The sequence below is a fragment of the Pelodiscus sinensis genome, unplaced genomic scaffold (assembly GCF_049634645.1).
Source record: "Pelodiscus sinensis isolate JC-2024 unplaced genomic scaffold, ASM4963464v1 ctg34, whole genome shotgun sequence".
Lineage (NCBI taxonomy): Eukaryota > Metazoa > Chordata > Testudines > Trionychidae > Pelodiscus > Pelodiscus sinensis.
The window spans coordinates 7,821,329-7,841,520 of record NW_027465849.1 but is presented as its reverse complement, the minus strand read 5'-3'; the positions used below and the strand labels follow the sequence as shown (position 1 = coordinate 7,841,520).

Here is a 20,192-nt window from a genome sequence, read left to right as displayed (position 1 = left end):
GGAGGGTTGCGCATTTCCCTATGACATGTGCAAGGTGCGCTGTAAAAGGGGTAAAAGAACTGCAAACAAAACTTGCTATCTAGTGGAAGTTAATTGTATCCCTTTTTAGGGCAGAGTCTCTGAACTGCCGAGAACTTTGGGTCTAAAGCAAGCCAGAAATCGCTTGTGGACGCCAGTGACTTCGCCGGCTGCACACGTTGAATCGACCTGGTCAGCAAACAAACCGCCTGAAATCAAAAAGTGCAGCTTGTGAGCCTCCAGAAAGGAAGATGGAAAAAGGAGTCAAACTGAAAAAATATGAGCAATGAGTAGTCCTGTGGCACCTTAGGGTGCGTCTACAATGCACTCTTACCTCGAAAAAAGTGACGCAAATTGCGCTATGCAAATGGTGTCTCTTATTTTGAAATAAAGCACTACTGCAAAATGTCCCTTACTCCTCGTGGAATGAGGATTACAGGGAATAGCGAGTCCGTTATATTTCGAGATAATGAGCTTATTTCAAAGATGCAGAATAGCTACCTTGGGATACTTCCAGTGTTCCAAAATAGCGCCACAGTGTAGACGTAGCCTTAGGGTACATCTGCACTGCAAAACTATTTTGAAATAATGAGTGCTATTCCGAATTAACTTAGTCCACCTCTACACAACAGGCAGTTATTTCAAAATAGGGGAGAACTCCTAACTCTGACTCCTGTAACCCTCATTGTACAAGGAGCAAGGGAAGTCAGAGGACGAGCGCTCCATTTCGAAATCAGTGCCATGTAGACGTTCCCTATTTAGAAATAAGCTATTTTGAGATAAGATAGGCAATTGACGTAACTCGAAACAAGCGACGCAAATGGAGCTAAGCCCTGCTGTATAGACACACCCTTTGAGACTAACAAAAATATAGAATCGTGAGCTTTCGTGGGCAAAACCCACTTCCTCAGATGCTTATATAGTATAGTGTTCACATATATACACTACATATGTTAGGCTGTGTCTAGACTACATGCCTCTGTTGTCAGAGGCATGTAGATTAGACACATAGGCAAAGTCAAATGAAGCCGCGATTTAAATGATCGCGGCTTCATTTAAATTTACATGGCTGCCACACTGAGCCGACAAACAGCTGATCAGCTGTTTGTCCGCTCAGCGCGCTAGTCTGGATGCTCCCCTGCCGACATCAAAGCCCTTTGTCGGCAGTCCCGTTATTCCTCGTGGGATGAGGTTTACCGGGGCTGCCGACAAAGGGCTTTGATGTCGGCAGGGGAGCGTCCAGACTAGCGCGCTGAGCGGACAAACAGCTGATCAGCTGTTTGTCGGCTCAGCGCGGCAGCCATGTAAATTTAAATGATGCCGTGATCATTTAAATCGCGGCTTCATTTGACTTTGCCAAAACAACAAATCTACATGGCTCCGTCGACGGAACCATGTAGTTTAGACATACCCTTAGTGTCTAAGGTGCCTTGTGACTGCTCGTTGTTTTACATGGCCACCCCCTGAAACTAAAAATCAGAGGTTAACCATAAGCAGGAAAAAAAAATCATATGCACAGTAGTAAAATCTGAAAACGGATACAAAAGGGGGTCTGCTTATATGCATGATCTTCCTACCTATTAATTCACCCAAAGCCCAAGGCTATAATTAAATTAAAGTCTTTGCAAAGATTTCAGGAAAGTATGAAACATACACTGGCCTCAAATATAAATTGTCTAAACAAAAGGCATGGTATAAGAAGATACTTAAACACCCACTTGTAAGAGATTTGATGCTAATGTTACTGTTTAACACTGGGATAAATTTAGTGTTCTCGAGTAACCCTGTAATGATATATAACGCTCATGATTTTCTTTTGGAAAAAGAAAACCTTTCAGCACGCTGAAATGCTAATTGGAAACACACCTCATGCTAAAAACCAAAGCATTCTAGTAATAATGCTTCTTGGCTTTTGTCAGTGACTGATCTTAAGCTTACAATAGCAGAGAAACTTACTAACTTAGTCTGCTGTATAAAGAAAAACTGAGGTACGCCACCTCCTGAATGTGATGATTGAACAGTGGAATAAATAATTCACCTTAAATCCTTAAAGGGCAGAAGCCATTGAAACCCAGCCTGCCCACCGAAACACAGGCCAAACAGAGGAATCAGCAAGGATATTTGTAACAGTATTTGAGCAATAATCTGCCACCCCAAAGGAGAAGAAGAATTTTGTCTTTCAGCAAATCAGAAAGAGCTGGTACCAGCTGAAGAACAACCTGAAATGCCATGGATCTACTGTCGCGATGAAGATTGTGTTATATGTTTGTCTTGTGGTGTTTGTCTTATTGCTAGCATTGTTGTGTAGTGTATTAAAAAAAACATGCTGCATTAGGCAGAAAAGGATGAATAAGTATTTACAAAAACCAGTGTCAGAATGGCAAAAACCAAGGAACGCCAGGCTTGCTAGTAGGAAAACATCCAAAGGTAGTAAAGGCTCATTTAAAGGCAAAATATGCATTGCAAACGCAGGGTTAAATGACTAGTGAGAAACATTGGTTACTGGAGGGGCGGGGAGGGGGGTAGAATCCAGTGCTAATTGGAAAGTATTAATCAACTTGCAGCCGGGAAGCCCAGCTAAAGGCACCTGGAGGTTCTACAGCACTGGAAGGTAGAAACGGGAGGCCGTTGTAACGCCATCTGTACAGGGTAGGTCCGTAAAGGCCCCCTCCCTGAAGATACAGCTGCCACATAAAGCTCCCAAGCTGCGCATTCAAAACTGTTTTGGGCAAGACTAAATGAAAAGCAGAAGTGCTGGGTGCCAAACCAACGGTTACAGCTGAAACACAGGAGCTGGAAAGGCCTGTCCCTGCTTCTCGGCCAAGTCGGACATGGGGCAACAATTCTTCTCTAAAATCTCCCCAGTTTGGCACGAGCAAGGTGAGCAGACTGTGGCAGTGTTTCCCAATCGGTGCTCTGCAGAACCCCCCCCCCCTTTTTTTTTTGCTCGACAAATTTTACCCTGGCAATTCTTTCAAGCAGAAAAGGGTTCCATGGCCAAATAAAATTGGGAAACACAGGACAATGGGATCAATACAGGAAAACAGGCCCCTAGCAATAGCCTGTACACAGGCCCAGGAAATAAGTCAGCAGTTGGTCACTCAATCTGGAAGCGTCTGCAAGGAAATTCGCCTTTGAAAAAAGCAAAAAGCTGTGCGGAAATGTTACAAAAGGGGCGAGACAATCAATGGCCTGGCGGAAAAGGGGTGCACTTTACCTGAAATAAAAATCATATGGTTCTATAAGCTGCTGCCTGCGGGAATCCAGTTAACAAAACTTTACCTACGTATTCCGCTACCATCTAGTATTACTAAGGTACAGTCTGCTAAAAGGAGCTGTGTGCACATTGTGGGATTAGTGTCCGCTCTATGGAAAATGGGTATTTCTTGACCCCTCCGTGCAGCACCGTACGTAACCACAGTCAGCATGCGGATATATTTTCCAGTCCCAAAGGCTAAATCTGTCACTGGAACCCTGAATGTTACTGATTCCTGTTCAGCATTAGGCGTTCATCGGACAAAGCCATATAATTGGATTGATTAAAATGAGCAAATTAGCCAACTCATGGTGATCAAAACCACACACACGTGTGGGCAGTTCTACCTCCAGCGCGTGAGTGCTTCAATTTCAGATGAAGCTGAAGCAATGAGTACTGGGGGGTTGTGTTTGCGGGATGGTCGTCCACCTGCGTTTCCACCTCCGACAGTGCTTTGCCGCCTGCCGTCATGTGATGCCCACTGGATTATTGTTCTGTGCCACATGCTGCTAGCTGGAAAGGGTGTCAGTCTCACTGAAGTCACAGGCTCCAATTGTGACTCCATCCACAGCCCTAAAATAACTGCAGAGAATTTAGAATTGTTCTGGTGGGGAGGGGGGTGTTGAAAGGGGGAGGAGTGGAGCCAAAAAGCCGTAGTTTAGGGCTGCATGACAAATACAAGTACGCTAGTAACATGATTTGCTTACAAATTCTGTTGGCGTCTGTTTCATGCCTGCATTGCAAACTGGGCTGTGTCTTCCGGTAATTCTGTAGCCCTGTTAGGGAGGCACTGCCCGGTGTGTGGGGTGGGCATGTGCGAGGGGCAGAGGGTCATAAAGACTTGTCAAAACAACCCTAGCACACGGGGATACCGAGAGGCAGCCTGACAATCATCACCAAAGGAGAACGGCAGAGAACCCGGAGATAACTAGGCGGGTGGGGAAGCGCTGGAATGGGTTCCCTAGGGAAGTAGTGAACCTCCATCCCTAGAGGTGTTTAAGTCTCGGCTTGACAAAAGCCCTGGCCGGGTTGATTGAGTTGGGATTGGTCCTGCCTTGGGCAGGGGGCTGGACTTGATGACTTCCTGAGGTCTCTTCCAGTTCGATAATAACACCACTGAAGGATGAGCACTGGATACTGCAAAACCCAGACGCCAATGGGAACGGACATGGATCAAAGGGGGGCTCTGGCCATTCGACTCTGTGGTGGGTCGGTATGTCTACACTGCCACCCTAGTTCAAACTAGGGTGGCTAATGTAGTCATTCGAACTTGCAAATGAAGCCCAGGATTAAAATATCCCAGGCTTTATTTCCATGTTCCCGGGCGCCGCCATTTTTAAATGCCCGGTAGTTCGAACTACCTGCCCACAGCTACACGCAGCACGGGCTAGGCAGTTCGAATTAAAGCTCCTAATTTGAATTAAAGCTTCTAATTCGAACTCCTGCACCACGATCCATGTGTTTGTGTAACGTGCATCTGTGCCCGGGGGTCCGTGTCCGTGTTTAATGCAGTGTTTCTTAAACTCTGTTCCGTGGCGCACAGGTATGCCACGAGGCTGTGCCACAGAGAACAGAATTCAAAGTGGCCACCCTTAAAGGGGCAGGCAAACTTGTTTCCCCCCCCCCCCCAATAATCCCCCCCCCACACTTTTTCCCCAACCTTTTTTTTCCCCCCTTCTTTTCCTCAACAAAAAATCCTTGGTGTTCCTCATAAAAAAAATTGTTTGGCGTTCCTCGGTCTTAAAAAGTTTAAGAACCAGGTTTAATGTGTGTCTCTGCACAGGGGTCTGAGCACGGTGCAGAGGGGGGCTGTTACACTGAGCTGGCATGGCTGCTGGGGGGTCCCAGGGGCCAGTGCCTGGCTGCAGTGCAGCCCCAAGTGAGAGCCCCGAACCGCATCCACCTTGGTGAGAATGGCCAGGCCTGGCCCTTTGGCTGTCACCTTGCACAGCCCAGGCGAATGGACAGACACTGCCCCACCCGGGGACCCTTAGCAGTGCAACGCCCCTCTGGGTGCCACGTCAGAGGGTGGGCTTAGTCCAGGGGGATGTGGCAGCAGATGGGGGGTTATTTGAGGATGTCACCAGCTCTTGCAGCTGTCTCACACACACACGGGGGGGGGGGGAGGGTCCCCAGCAATTCAAGCAGATGAAAGAGCCCAGGGCCAGGCACCCCCCGAATATACCATCTTCCCCTGCTCAGACACTCACCCCCCAGTGCTCCCCCTTCCACAGGGTGCGAGCCACCAGGGCCTCTGTGTCCCCCAATAACACCTGGGGCCGGTGTGGGGTTTGGGCCTGCCCCACGAGGCTCCATGCAGGCCAGTCAGGGAGGGAGCTGCTGCTGGGGAGCCCGCCCGCCCCCCAGACACACACAGGCAGGCAGAGCGCGGGCAATGGAGGTGTATTGGCCCCTGGGCCCCCCTTTATCACCCACAAGGGCCTTTGGCTTGAGAAGGGGGGCAGGAGCCCGCCGGCGGCTTCAGGCTGTGCCCCGCCTGGGGCAGCGAGCCAGAGCCCGGCCGGGGCCAGCGTGGGTGGAGCAGGCTGCGAGCGCAGGATGCCCCCAGGGCACACAGCAGGAACACGGGTGACTCCAGAGCGCTGGAGCCGGCTGCACGTGCGGAGCAGTCTGTGGGGCAGCGAGCATAAGGCCTCTGTGGTGAGTCAGTCCCTGCCAGCCAGAGCCTTGGGCTGCCGGCGAGGGGGCAGCAGTGGGGCGTCCTGAGGCAGGCAGGAGTTAAAATGAGGTCTCGTTGAGCTGGGCTTTGGGTGCCACCAGAGGGATGATGGGGCTGGCTTCGCTGGCCGCCGAGGGGGAGGAGGAGCCAGGCGCTGGAAGGGCGGGGGGCAAAGTCCTGACGGAGGGGGTGGGGCTGGCCCCAGGGGGCCTGCGGCCCGGCATGGTGGGGGCACGGAGCAGAGTTTTGCCCTTTGCCCCAAGACGCCCCAAGTCCGGCTCTGGCCGCCTGCCCTCCAGCCCAGAGCTACGGGCCAGCTCATGGCACCGCTCGACAAAGCTGCCCCCGCCCCGCAGCCCGTGGGGAGCCCGGGGGTCACTGTCCGGGCCCTCTGCCGGGCGCCGGGGGCATTGCTCCAGAGTGGGGCTGTCGCCATGGGTCAGGGAGCTCTGGCTGGCTGTCAATACCAGGAAGGGGCCCTCGCGGGCTCTGGACAGCGGCAGACTCCGGGGAGGGCTCAGCAGGAACCCGGAGCTGCCAGCCCCCTTGGCAGGCTTGTCTCGGGCGCCGTCGCTCCCCTGGGACTGGAGGCTGTGGAGAGGAGGGATGGGTGTGAACTGGGTAGCCCCTCGTGGGCCCTGGGCAGCCTGGCGGGAGCCAGTCAGGGTGCCCAAGGGGCTGGCAGCCCCACGGCGAGGTGCCAGGGTGTGAGGTCAGGCAGCCAGGCGCTCCAGCTTCCCGGGGCGCAGTACCTGGAAACGGAGGCCCGGGGGGTGCTGGGATGAGCCAGGGAGCTTGCTGGGCTCATTTCCGGGGTGCGCGCCAGGGCCAGGTCGCACTGCTCCAGCTGCTGCAGCAGCTCCTCCTCCGACAGGCCCCCTGCTTCTGAAAGGGAGGGAGCAGGTGTGGGTCAGGCAGGAGTCGGGGGGGACAGAGCATCGCACAGGGCCGGGCAAGAGGGGTCAGTCCCTGGATTCCCATGACGACAGGAGGGATGGGAGGGGTTAATCCCTGGGTTCCCATGGCAACGAGCAGGATGGGGGTCAATCCCTGGGTTCCCATGGCAACGAGCAGGATGGGGGGGGTCAATCCCTGGGTTCCCATGGCAACGAGCAGGATGGGGGGCGTCAATCCCTAGGCTCCCATGGCGACGAGCAGGATGGGTGGGGTCAATCCCTAGGCTCCCATGGCGATGAGCAGGATGGGAGGGGTCAATCCCTAGGTTCCCATGACGACAAGAGATGGGCGGGCTCAATCTCTAGGTTCCCAGGGTGACAAGAGATAGGCGGGGTCAATCCCTGGGTTCCCATGACGACAAGAGATGGGCGGGCTCAATCTCTAGGTTCCCAGGGCGACAAGAGATAGGCGGGGTCAATCCCTGGGTTGCCATGGCGACAGGGTACCTGGCGGCTTGCCCAGCATCTCCATGGCTGTGGTTAGGTCCCACATCTGGACGCTGCCGTTGGCGTGGCCCGTGAAGAGGTAGCGGCGCGGCCGGGAGCCGATGCGGCTGGAGCCCTCGCACTCGTGCACTGTGAAGGAGGTGATGGCCGTGCCGTCCACGGAGCGCACCTCGCAGATCCTGGGACGGGGGCCAGAGCAGGGGTTGGGGGCCAGGACACCTGGCTTCTATCCCCCCCCCGGCTCTGCCGCAGCCTGCCCTCGGAGACCAGCGGAGCCCCGTCACCCCTCCCTTGGGGCTCTACCACCACCGGGCCGCCCTGCCCAATGCGGTGCCCAGTGCCAGCGAGGCGCACGATCCCCTCCCCCTCCCCGCAGCCAGCCCCTCGGCCCAGGTTCCGGCACCCCCAAGCACCTCTTGCCAGTGGAGGAGAGACGCACGAAGACCTGGCTGGCATCAGGAACCACCTTCTGGATGAAAACCTGCTGGTCGTCCCGCTCCCCGAAGGGCCCTGCCGAGAGCCGCCGGTTAGCGCCACCAGCCTGGAGCGTGGGGGCACACCTCCCTATTCGCTAGAGCCACGGACCGCCCCCCTGCACTGTCACCCATCCCTGGCGCTGCCCCCAACGTTTGACACGACTAGCGTGTGCGTGCCTCGGTTTCCCCATGGGCTGCCTGCATAACAAAGTGGTGGCAGCGTTTGTTGTCGCAGGGACCACGCCTGGCAGCCGTGGACAACAGCCTGAGGAGGGGGGACCCCAGGGAGCGGTGAGCAAGGCCTGTGGGGTTGTGGATGGGGGGTGCAGGCCGCTGGGGGCCCATGGCACAGGGCGGTCCCAGGAGGCCAAACTGCCCAGCACTGAACGGGGCTCCCCAGGAACCGTACAGAGCAACACGAGGGCCCCAGACCGGTGAGGCTGTAATACCTCCCCCAGCATCGTCACCCCCCCCCCCCCCCGTCACCCTGCCCCTCCCCCTTCCCACAGCATCATTAGCCCCACCCCTGTGAGCTACTGGCCCCGCCCCCAGCAGTCGCCCCACCCCTGGCTCCACCCCCTTCCCCGCCTCACCCACCGATGGCGGTGCCGGCACTGAGCCCCCCGTGCCCGTCGATGTCCTCCAGGGACAGGACTTTGAAGGAGGCCAGGGGGGTGGAGCCGGGCTGCGTGGAGATCATGCCGCGGAACCGCGTCACCGTCCAGGTGCGGACGTGGTTGTTGTCGGCGCAGACTGGGCGGGGAGGGGGGGGAGTGAGTCCTTCGCCAAAGGCCCCCCAGCGCCGCCTCCCCCACCTTCATGGCCTGACGCCCCCACACACGTACGGGAAACGAGGACAGCTGGAACTGGGCCCAGCCCTGGCGGTGCCCCTCACTCCCGACCCACAGCCCCTGCCCCCCCCAGCGCTGGCGGTGCCCCTCACTCCCGACCCACAGCCCCTGCCCCCCCCCAGCCCTGGCGGTGCCCCTCACTCCCGACCCACAGCCCCTGCCCCCCCCCAGCCCTGGCGGTGCCCCTCACTCCTGACCCACAGCCCCTGCCCCCCCCCAGCGCTGGCGGTGCCCCTCACTCCCGACCCACAGCCCCTGCCCCCCCCCAGCCCTGGCGGTGCCCCTCACTCCCGACCCACAGCCCCTGCCCCCCCCAGCCCTGGCGGTGCCCCTCACTCCCGACCCACAGCCCCTGCCCCCCCCAGCCCTGGCGGTGCCCCTCACTCCCGACCCACAGCCCCTGCCCCCCCCCAGCCCTGGCGGTACCCCTCACTCCCGACCCACAGCCCCTGCCCCCCCCCAGCCCTGGCGGTGCCCCTCACTCCCGACCCACAGCCCCTGCCCCCCCCAGCCCTGGCGGTGCCCCTCACTCCCGACCCACAGCCCCTGCCCCCCCCAGCCCTGGCGGTGCCCCTCACTCCCGACCCACAGCCCCTGCCCCCCCCCCAGCCCTGGCAGTGCCCCTCACTCCCGACCCACAGCCCCTGCCCCCCCCAGCGCTGGCGGTGCCCCTCACTCCCGACCCACAGCCCCTGCCCCCCCCAGCCCTGGTGGTGCCCCTCACTCCCGACCCACTAGCGCTGGTGGTACCCATCACTCCCCATCCCCTGCCCCCAGCCCTGCCAGTGCTCCTCACTCCCACCCCGCAGTCCCTGCCCCCAGCCCTGGGCCACGCCCCAGCCCTGCCGCTGCCCCTCACGCCCACCCACCAGCCCCTTGCCCAGCTGGGGGTAGCCCCTACCTGAGATGAGTGCTTCTCGGACAGCATGATCCTGGTGACGGGGCTGCGGTGCACGGTGAAGGTCTGGAAGAGCTGGGGCCCCGAGCCCACGGTCTCCGGGTGCTGCACGTCACCCGCACTGTCCCCGAGCTGGTGCCGTAGGCGATCTCGATCCAGTTCCCGCTCTCGCCTGCGGGGCCCCAGGTGAGCCAGCGAGGGCCACGGGGAGGGGAGGGGAGGCCTCAAATGCTGCACCGGGGTGGGGGGGGTGGGGGGGGCTCCAGGGTTCTGCTAACGACTAACGAGCCAGGCCTATTCCCCTCTGGAGAGCGGGGCTGAACCCAGAGCAGCAGGGCTGGGGGTGGGGCCAAGGGCCCAGGGGCACTTACTGGTCTTGGGGGTGAGGTAGACGCTGAGGGCAGTGATGGCGTCTTCCGAGGGGTCGCGGTACAGCTCCGTCACCAGCAGGTCGGTGTCCTTCATGCGCAGCGGGAACTTCTGCACGTCTGGGGGGGGGGGGGGGGAAGGACGGGGGGGGGGTCAGCGCAGCCCCAGCCCCCGCCCCACCCGCAGGAGACGTGCCCATCTGAGGTCATGGGGCATCAGCACCAGCCTAGTGGTTAGTGCACTGGCCTGGGACCCAGGGGCCGTTTCCAGACCCGCCCCCACCCCTGCCCTGCTGCAGCATCTGTCGGATTCCTGCGCCCCTGCCTGGCCCACAGAGCCAGCCCTGGGGCTTCCGGGCGAGCAGCTGCACCCCCCCCCAGACCTGCCCAACACCCTGCCCCCAGCTGCACCCCCCCCCAGACCTGCCCAACACCCTGCCCCGGGCTGCACCCCCCCCCAGACCTGCCCCAACATCCTGCCCCCAGCTGCACCCCCCCCCCCAGACCTGCCCTGCCCAACACCCTGCCCCCGGCTGCACCCCCCCCAGACCTGCCCAACACCCTGCCCCAGCTGCACCCCCCCAGACCTGCCCAACACCCTGCCCCCAGCTGCACCCCCCCAGACCTGCCCAACACCCTGCCCCCAGCTGCACCCCCCCAGACCTGCCCAACACCCTGCCCCCAGCTGCACCCCCCCCCCAGACCTGCCCAACACCCTGCCCCCGGCTGCACCCCCCCCCAGACCTGCCCAACACCCTGCCCCCAGCTGCACCCCCCCCCCAGACCTGCCCTGCCCAACACCCTGCCCCCGGCTGCACCCCCCCCAGACCTGCCCAACACCCTGCCCCCGGCTGCACCCCCCCCCAGACCTGCCCAACACCCTGCCCCCAGCTGCACCCCCCCCCAGAGCTGCCCAACACCCTGCCCCCGGCTGCACCCCCCCCAGACCTGCCCAACACCCTGCCCCCGGCTGCACCCCCCCCCAGACCTGCCCAACACCCTGCCCCCAGCTGCACACCCCCCCCAGACCTGCCCAACACCCTGCCCCCGGCTGCACCCCCCCCCAGACCTGCCCAACACCCTGCCCCCGGCTGCACCCCCCTCCCCAGACCTGCCCTGCCCAACACCCTGCCCCCGGCTGCACCCCCTCCCCAGACCTGCCCAACACCCTGCCCCCGAGCTGCACCCCCCCCCGACCTGCCCAACACCCTGCCCCCGGCTGCACCCCCCCCAGACCTGCCCAACACCCTGCCCCAGCTGCACCCCCCCCAGACCTGCCCTGCCCAACACCCTGCCCCCGGCTGCACCTGCCCCCCATCCCGCGCTGGGTCCTGTCGGGCTGCACCTACCCCTGTGCCCTGTCCCCCCAGGCTGCAGCTGCCCTGAGCTGTGCCCACCCCGCCCCCGCCCCCCCCCCCCGCCCCCGGCCACCCCCGCCCCCGCTCACCCACGTAGTAGATGGAGCCGTTGTGGCAGCCCAGCAGCAGGAAGGTGCCAGCTGCGTCGTAGCTGCTGATGGGAACCACGTCCTGGATCTGCCAGGGCAGAGGGAGCCTGCTCAGGGGGGCCCGTAGCACCCCGCACACCTCCCTGCCCCCAGCTCCCCAAGCCACGGCCCCCTGCCCCAAGCCACACCCCCTGCCCCCCAAGCCACGCCCCCGGCCCTGCGCACCTGCCAGTGCTTGTGACGGCGTTCCACACCCCGATCTTGCCGGAGTGGCTGGTGGCGATGAGCTGGCTGCCGACGAAGAAGATCGCCTCCACCCGGGACGCCCAGGTGGAACACGCCTGGCCAGGGAGAGGAGCCGTGAGGGGGCCATGACCCCACACGACCCCAGGTCTGTCCAGCCTGCGCCACTCTCACCTGCCCGCCTGCTGGCCTCAGCTCCCCGGGACTCCCGCTGGACGGGTCTCAGCCCGACCCCCTGGAGCCCCCCCCGCTCCCATCCCCACGTCCCTCCTGGGGGGCTCCCGCCAGGTGCCCTGGGAGCGTGCGCCGATAGCCGTGGCGAGGTTAGACAGAGCGGCGCACGGCTGGGCTGCCCACGGACACGCACCACGCCCCCGTGGCACCGAGGCCACGCGTAGGGAACGCCAACGGCCCAGAGCCCCGGCCAGCGACCGGTGCCGTGAGTGGTTCTCCCGGGCCGAGGGGGCACCTGCCAGGTCATGTGACCGGTCACCTGACGCCGGGACCCATCCTGGATGCTATTTGCCCACAGGAGCAGAGGGGAAGTTGAGGCCCAATGGGAAGGATTCCCGCCCTCTGTGTAGGGCGCCGGGGGGATCGTGGCTGTCAAGTCTCCCTGGCTGCCCACCCCAGGGAGAGCGGGGGGCTGGGTGGGTGCCCCGGGCCCGTCCCAAGTCGCTTAGTGCACGGAGCTGCGCTGGCGTGTTCGCCTTGTGTCGTCAGCTCTCGGGCGCGGCCGCCTAGCCCCTCCCTCTGGGGCTCCCGACAGCTCCCTAAGCCCCCACCACCACCCCCAGCGCCCATGATTGGTACCGGGGGACACGCTGGGCCCCCTCGCCCCATCGAGAAAGAGGGCGGATTTCAGGTGTGCGGCACGGGGGGGGACAGCACCCGTCACGCCTCCCCCGAATTCCCTCTCCCACATTGCCCCACTAAGCCCCACCCCCCTCACCATGCTCCTCCCACCCTGGGCCCCCCTCACCGATCTCGCTGCCTGTGCCGTCGGCCTGCAGGGCCCAGAGGATGATCTCGTTGCAGGACGCCACGGCCACCATCTTGTCCTGCTCGCCCAGCACCCTGGCGTTCAGCGCCGCCGCTCGATCGCCCAGTCCAGCCGCGGGCTGGTGAAGATCTGCTGCCAGCCCGACGTCTCCTTCATCCTGGGGCCAGGGCGGGCGTCAGACCAGGGTGAGCCAGGGGGCAAGCCCCCGGCAGGCTGGGCGAGGGGGGCGGGAAGACAGGGCCTCCGAGCTGCAAGGGCAAGGGAGCTCCACGCTGGAGGGTGTCTCTCCCCGATGGGACGGGGATGGGGGGGGCTCTGTGCTGTGTGGGGGGCTCTCCCTGACAGGACGGGATGGGGGGCTCTGTACTGTGTGGGGGGCTCTCCCCGACAGGACGGGATGGGGGGGCTCTGTGCTGTGTGGGGGCTCTTCCGGACAGGATGGGGTGGGGGGGGGGCTCCGTGCGTCTATTCTCAGAGGGGCCCCTGCCAGGGAGACAGGACGTCCATGCGGTTACCTGTAGCAGACGAGGAACTGGGCGTAGGCCACAGCGATCCAGTTGTGGTGCCCGCAGATGATCCGGACCATGCCGGGGTCGCTGGCCGGCCCTGGGGCAGGAGGGCAGAGACCAGACAAGCCGGTACAGCTCAGAGAGCACAGAGCGGGCAGCCCCCACTCCCTGTCCCGGCCCCCTTGCTCTGACCACTAGACCCCACTCCTTTGTAGAGACGGAAAGAACCCAGCCGCCCAGGTCCCCGCCAGGCCCCCTCTGTGCCCCCAGGCCTGGCCCCGCCCCAGGGCCCGCGGGTACCTGGTGCAAGGACCCGCTCCTCCAGCAGGCGGCCCAGCAGCCCGGCGTTGCCCAGGTTGGGGGGCATGGTGTTGCTGCAGGCGCACCGGGGCCCTCTCGGCGGCGCTGGGCAGCCGGGCGGACACCTGCAGCCCTGCCATGCTGTGCCGGTTGCGCCGCTTGGCGGGGAGCACTGCGGGCGGGACGAGGGGCCACGTTACGGGGCGGGACCCACGAGAGCTGAGTCCGCCCTGCCGGGCCCCTCCCCAGGCCCCGCCCCCTGCCCCCATCAGTCCCTCCCCAGGCCCCGCCCCCTGCCCCCATCAGTCCCTCCCCAGGCCCCGCCCCCTGCCCCCATCAGTCCCTCCCCAGGGCCCCGCCCCCTCTCATTGGTCCCCTGCCCAGGGCCCCACCCCCTCCCATTGGTCCCCTGCCCAGGGCCCCGGCCCCTCCCATTGGTCCCCTGCCCAGGGCCCCGGCCCCTCCCATTGGTCCCCTGCCCCTCCCAGCAGTCCCTCCCCAGGGCCCCGCCCCCTCCCATTGGTCCCCTGCCCCTCCCATCAGCCCCTCCCCAGGGGCACCCTCTCCCCCACCCACCCCTCCAGTCCCCTCCCTGTGGCCCCACCCTCTCACCCATCGCCCACCCCCCAGTCTGTCTCCTTCCATGCCCTCATGGTAGCCAGCCCCTCCCGAGCTGGGCCCCAGGGCCGCGCCCACCTGGCGGGGGCAGGTAGCCATTGAAGAGGACGCTGCCGCAGGCCGACCGGTCCAGCTCTTCTCGCAGCTGCAGGCGCCGAACTGGGCAGAGAGGGGTCGGAGTGAGCTGCAGAGACCCCGCAGATGTGCCCCTCCCCCGAGCAGGAAGCCTCCTGCTTTCCCCCTCCTCCCCGTGCCTGGCAGGGCAATTCCTCAGCCGCCCCCGCCGGATCCAGGTCCTCCAGCTGCTCCCGTCCCCCACCGGATCCTGATCCCCCCAGCTGCCCCCCTCCCCCGCCGGATCCGGATCCCCCAGCTGCTCCCCTCCCCCGCCGGATCCGGATCCCCCCAGCTGCTCCCCTCCCCCGCCGGATCCGGATCCCCCCCAGCTGCCCCCCTCCCCTGCCGGATCCGGATCCCCCAGCTGCCCCCCATACCCAGCGGGGTGATTCCGTAGAACTCGGCTTCATGCAGCAGCAGGGAGATGTTGACGCCCCTGGACAGACACAGGAACAGTCAGGGCGGCCCCAGCAGGGCCCGGCGGCCGGGCAGAGCCCCCCTGGCTCCCAGCGCACGGCAAGGCCTGATCTGCCTGGAGCTTCCACCGCCCCTGGCAGCCTGGGGCACAGGCCAGGACCCCACCCTGGCACTGCTGGCAGGCCTGACCCAGGCTGGGAAGACCCCCACTTGCAGGCACTGTTGAAGGGCCGAGGTGGGAATGCCCCACAGCCCAGCCCAAGGATCTGCTGCCCCTAGCCCTGGGGCTGAGGTGGCCCCGTGGCCCTGGCCAGGTGCCAGCGCCCACTGCCCCATACCTGGGGTCGAGCTCCTTGGTGCGCAGGAAGTTGAGAATTGGCGCGAAGACGGTGGGGTCTCGGTCGATGAAGATCTGGGGGGACAGAGAGTGGGTCAGGGGCGACTCTCCCACAGAGCAGCCAGGTCACCTGGCGGCAGCAGCAGCGCATACGGGGCAGGGCTAGGGAGCGCTGTGGGGCACGCAGGGGATCTGCAGGGGCGTGGCCCCAGCAGGCAGGGCTGGCCCCCCTGGGTGGCGCTAGGGGGCGCTGTGGGGCAGGGAGCAGGCAGGGGCTCAGCAGGGGGCGCTGTGGGGCAGGCAGGGGCTCAGCAGGGGCGTGGCCCCAGCAGGCAGGGCTGGCCCCCCAGGGTGGCGCTAGGGGGTGCTGTGGGGCAGGGAGCAGGCAGGGGCTCAGCAGGGGGTGCTCTCTCCAGCCGGCAGGGCTGGCCCCAGGGCTGTGCTAGGAGGTACTGGGGGGCACGGAGTGGGGCAGGGGCTCGGCATGAGATGCTCTGCCCTGCAGTCGGCGCTGGCCTTTGGAAACACGGGGCTGCTCCGGAGCTCTGTGTAGACAAGGGCTCCCCACGCCGCACCCCAGGACTCACTCACCGCTCCGGTCTCATCCTTCAGGGTGGAGATGCGGCCGCTCAGGAGGCTGGAGCAGAGAGAGAGGGAGGTCGCTGTGGTGAGCCCCCGCGTAGCAGCCCCTCCAGGCCCTGCTCCGCACCAGGCCCCCAGGCACCGGGAGTCCGCACGGACCCCACCCAGGAGAACCCCAGACTCTGCTGCTCAAGCATCACCAGCTCCGGGCAGGGCACAGCCTAGCAGCCAGACGGGGCCAGAGCCAAGGTCCAGCCTGTGGAGGGCGGTTAGCGAGTGATCCTCCCCTGGGGGCCAGTCCCAGCTTGACAGGTAGAGGGGTAGGGATACCCAGAGCTTGGGGCTGCCCCCAGACCTGCCCTCCAGCAGCTTCTCTAGCTCTTTTTGGAGCCTAGTGATACTCCTGGTCTCCATGTCATCCTGTGGCAGGGAGTTCCGCAGACTGGCCTTGTGTTTGTCTCACACCTGCTGCCTACTCACAGCACTGGGTGACCCCAGCTTGTGTGTTACGGGACGAAGTAAACAACCCGTCCTGAGTCGCTCTCCACCCCAGTCGTGTCTGTGGGCCCCCCGTGTCCACCCCTCCGTCGACTCTTTTCTGAGCAGCCCTGCCCCGCTCTCGCTAACCTCTCCTCCCACAGCTGCTCTTCCTCCCCAGCCACGTCTGTCACCCTTTTCGGGACCTTTGCCTATTCCCAGGGCTCTTTCTGAGCTGGGCGATCGCACCCAGCGCTCGAGACTGGACATTTTGACAGGCCATTTTCAGTCATATTATTGCTCCCTTTCCAAGTGGCTCCTAATGCCCGTCAGCTTTTCTAGCCGGCAGTATGCCAGAAAAGTGGTTCCGGAGAGCTAGCCACCAGGCCCCCCCCAAATCTCATGTGGTAACAGCTAATTTGGGCCCCCCTGGTTTTGTCTGAAGGGCTGGTATTGAGGTTTTGCTCCCCCACACTCCGGACCCGTCCCTTGTATTGGCTCAGAGCAGACTGGTTCCTGGGGAACAGACCAGGCTGGGCCAGACGGGACCAGCGAGGTGCCCTGATGAGGGGCGGTGGGGCACAGACCAGCTCCACGGCTGGGGGGGCACTAAAGCCTCGCCCAGCCCCACAGATCAGCAGGCGAGCTCCCCAGAGTCCTGCCCCGCTGGGTGGCTGACAAGCCTGCCTGGCCAGAGGCTTCCCCCCGAACCCAGAGCCAGGGAGCAGTGGGGCTGCACCGCCCGCCCCGGGCCACTCCTCCGCCATCACCTGGAGAAGAAGGAGTCCGAGATCCACGTCAGGGTCTGCCGGGAGGTGCTGAACCTGCAACGCAAGGGCAGGGTGAGCCCGTGGGGCCTGGTACTGGGGGGGGCAGGGGCTCAGGGACGCTCAAAAGTCCTGAGGGCCAGGACTGGGGGTCCCCAGGGGCAGGGCTCAAAGGGGACGGGGGGGGGCAGCACTTGGCAGGTCCTAGGGGTAGGGCTCGGGGGAGGTCCAGGGTTCAAGGGATGGGGGGGGGCAGGGTCCCAAGAGGGCAGGGATGGGCAATACGGGGGAGGCGGTTCCAGGGGGTGGGGCTCGGGTCCAAGGGGTGGGGTTTCAGGGGGTTCTGGGGGGGGTCCTGGGGGCAGGGCTCAGGGGCGGTGTGAGGGGCTCCCAGGGGGCGGGGCTCCGGGGCTTCCAGGGGGGTCCCAGGGGGCGGGGCTCCGGGGGTTCCAGGGAGGTCCTAGGGGTCGGGGCTCCGGGGGTTCCAGGGGGCGGGGCTCCGGGCGCTCTAGGGGGGCCCCAGGGGGCGGGGCTCCGAGGGTTCCAGGGGGATCCCAGGGGGCGGGGCTCCGGGGGTCCCAGGGGGATCCCAGGGAGCGGGGCTCCGGGGGTTCCAGGGGGCGGGGCTCCGGGCGCTCTAGGGGGGCCCTAGGGGGCAGGGCTCCGGGGGTTCCAGGGGGCGGGGCTCCGGGGGTTCCAGGGGGGCCCCAGGGGGCAGGGCTCCGGCGGTTCCAGGGGGCGGGGCTCCAGGCGCTCTAGGGAGGCCCCAGGGGGCGGGGCTCCGGGGGTTCCAGGGGGGCCCCAGGGGGCGGGGCTCCGGGGGTTCCAGGGGGCGGGGCTCCGGGGGTTCCAGGGGACGGGGCTCCGGGGGCTCTAGGGGGGCCCCAGGGGGCGGGGCTCCGGGGGTTCCAGGGGGCGGGGCTCCGGGGGTTCCAGGGGGGCGGGGCTCCGGGGGTTCCAGGGGACGGGGCTCCGGGGGCTCTAGGGGGGCCCCAGGGGGCGGGGCTCCGGAGGGGTTCCAGGGGGCGGGGCTCCGGGGGTTCCAGGGGGGCCCCAGGGGGCGGGGCTCCGGGGGTTCCAGGGGGCGGGGCTCCGGGCGCTCTAGGGGGGCCCCAGGGGGCGGGGCTCCGGAGGGGCTCCAGGGGGATCCCAGGGGGCGGGGCTCCACGCTCGCCTCTTGCCCCCCACGTTGAGCTGGATCAGCTCCGCGCCCGGCCGCGCGCTCCCGCCCAGCGCCGCCATGTCCGGCCCCGGGGCCGCGCTTCCGCCACCGCCCGCCGGGGACACGCCCACCCCGCGCGCTGATTGGCCCCCGCCGGGACCCAGGCCCGCCTGTCCGGCGCGCTGATTGGCCCCCGCCGGGGACACGCCCACCCCGCGCGCTGATTGGCCCCCGCCGAGCCCCGCGCCCGCCCACCTCGAGGGGCCCCGCCTCTCCCTCGCCCTTAAAGGGGCCCGACCGCGCTCGACAGCTCCCCCCCCCCGCCCTCCTGACCCCGCTCAGAGACCCCTGACTCCGCCCAGGGCGCCTTCTAATGCCCCCCCCGGAGTGGAATGAATTTTGTTACGTGCACCAGGGTGGAGGGGACGAGCGACACCGTCACACCAGAGCGCAGAGAGTCGGGGGGGGGGCGGGGGGGCTCACAGCCGGGGCGCGGGGGTGGGGGTCGGGGAGGGGCGGGGGGGGCTCACAGCCGGGGCGCGGGGGTGGGAGTCGGGGAGGGGCGGGAGCGGCTCACAGCTGGGGCGCGGGGGTGGGGTCGGGGAGGGGCGGGAGCGGCTCACAGCCGGGGCGCAGGGGTGGGGTCGGGGAGGGGCGGGAGCGGCTCACAGCCGGGGCGCAGGGGTGGGGTCGGGGAGGGGCGGGAGCGGCTCACAGCCGGGGCGCGGGGGTGGGGGTCGGGGAGGGGCGGGAGCGGCTCACAGCTGGGGCGCGGGGGTGGGGGTCGGGGAGGGGCGGGAGCGGCTCACAGCCGGGGCGCAGGGGTGGGGTCGGGGAGGGGCGGGAGCGGCTCACAGCCGGGGCGCAGGGGTGGGGGTCGGGGAGGGGCGGGAGCGGCTCACAGCCGGGGCGCAGGGGTGGGAGTCGGGGAGGGGCGGGAGCGGCTCACAGCCGGGGCGCAGGGGTGGGGTCGGGGAGGGGCGGGAGCGGCTCACAGCCGGGGCGCAGGGGTGGGGGTCGGGGAGGGGCGGGAGCGGCTCACAGCCGGGGCGCAGGGGTGGGGGTCGGGGAGGGGCGGGAGCGGCTCACAGCCGGGGCGCAGGGGTGGGGTCGGGGAGGGGCGGGAGCGGCTCACAGCCGGGGCGCAGGGGTGGGGGTCGGGGAGGGGCGGGAGCGGCTCACAGCCGGGGCGCGGGGGTGGGGGTCGGGGAGGGGCGGGAGCGGCTCACAGCTGGGGCGCGGGGGTGGGGGTCGGGGAGGGGCGGGAGCGGCTCACAGCCGGGGCGCGGGGGTGGGGTCGGGGAGGGGCGGGAGCGGCTCACAGCCGGGGCGCGGGGGTGGGGGTCGGGGAGGGGCGGGAGCGGCTCACAGCCGGGGCGCGGGGGTGGGGGTCGGGGAGGGGCGGGAGCGGCTCACAGCTGGGGCGCAGGGGTGGGGGTCGGGGGTCGGGGAGGGGCGGGAGCGGCTCACAGCTGGGGCGCAGGGGTGGGGTCGGGGGTCGGGGAGGGGCGGGGGCGGCTCACAGCTGGGGCGCAGGGGTGGGGGTCGGGGAGGGGCGGGAGCGGCTCACAGCTGGGGCGCGGGGGTGGGGGTCGGGGAGGGGCGGGAGCGGCTCACAGCCGGGGCGCAGGGGTGGGGGTCGGGGAGGGGCGGGAGCGGCTCACAGCTGGGGCGCAGGGGTGGGGGTCGGGGAGGGGCGGGAGCGGCTCACAGCTGGGGCGCAGGGGTGGGGGTGGGGGTCGGGGAGGGGCGGGAGCGGCTCACAGCTGGGGCGCAGGGTTGGGGGTGGGGGTCGGGGTAGGGCGGGAGCAGCTCACAGCTGGGGCGCAGGGGTGGGGTGCTGTGACGCGGCGGGGGCTGCATTCACTGGCTGCTGTGTCGTGCCGTGTGGGATTCCTGCTGCAGTGACTCTGTGTGTGTGTGTCCGGTGCCCAGCGGGGGTTGGGGTCCCTAGGGGAGGACTCCTGGGGGGAGGCAGGCGGGGAAGGGCCCAGGCCGGCCTGACACCTGAGCCAGGTGGAGGATTCCGTCAGGCGACACTTTGCCGGGGAATCGGAACGGAGGGGGGGGCAGCCTGGAGGGCTGTGGGCAGTTGCTGGGGGTGGGAGTTAGTTTTCAGCTAGTTTTTTTTTTTTTTTGATCTGAGGAAGTGGGTCTGGCCCACGAAAGCTCATCATCTAATAAACCATCTTGTTAGTCTTTAAAGTGCTACATTGTCCTGCATTTTTTTTCAGCTGGGTGGGGGAGAAGGGAAGCTAGGGGG

General features: G+C 65.5%; 1 protein-coding gene and 1 long non-coding RNA gene across 2 annotated transcripts; one reads left to right on the top strand and one right to left on the bottom strand.

Annotated features, from left to right (window-relative positions):
* Positions 1 to 5,422: 5,422 nt before the first annotated feature.
* Positions 5,423 to 18,089, bottom strand: LOC102446235 (SH3KBP1-binding protein 1). The gene is given in 23 exon segments (XM_075915578.1): positions 5,423 to 6,545; positions 6,707 to 6,839; positions 7,358 to 7,536; positions 7,771 to 7,867; positions 8,431 to 8,586; positions 9,586 to 9,594; positions 9,597 to 9,695; positions 9,698 to 9,754; positions 9,954 to 10,070; positions 11,398 to 11,504; positions 11,623 to 11,714; positions 11,716 to 11,738; positions 12,623 to 12,733; positions 12,736 to 12,800; positions 13,159 to 13,249; positions 13,453 to 13,528; positions 13,530 to 13,624; positions 14,149 to 14,229; positions 14,565 to 14,623; positions 14,943 to 15,016; positions 15,533 to 15,578; positions 16,771 to 16,824; positions 17,942 to 18,089. Coding segments are annotated over 23 exon segments (2,421 nt in total). The 5' UTR covers positions 18,010 to 18,089; the 3' UTR covers positions 5,423 to 6,013.
* Positions 7,882 to 12,813, top strand: LOC142823879 (uncharacterized). The gene is made up of 3 exons (XR_012898952.1): positions 7,882 to 8,124; positions 9,610 to 9,768; positions 12,679 to 12,813. It is a non-coding gene; the product is annotated as an uncharacterized LOC142823879 (long non-coding RNA).
* Positions 18,090 to 20,192: the final 2,103 nt, after the last annotated feature.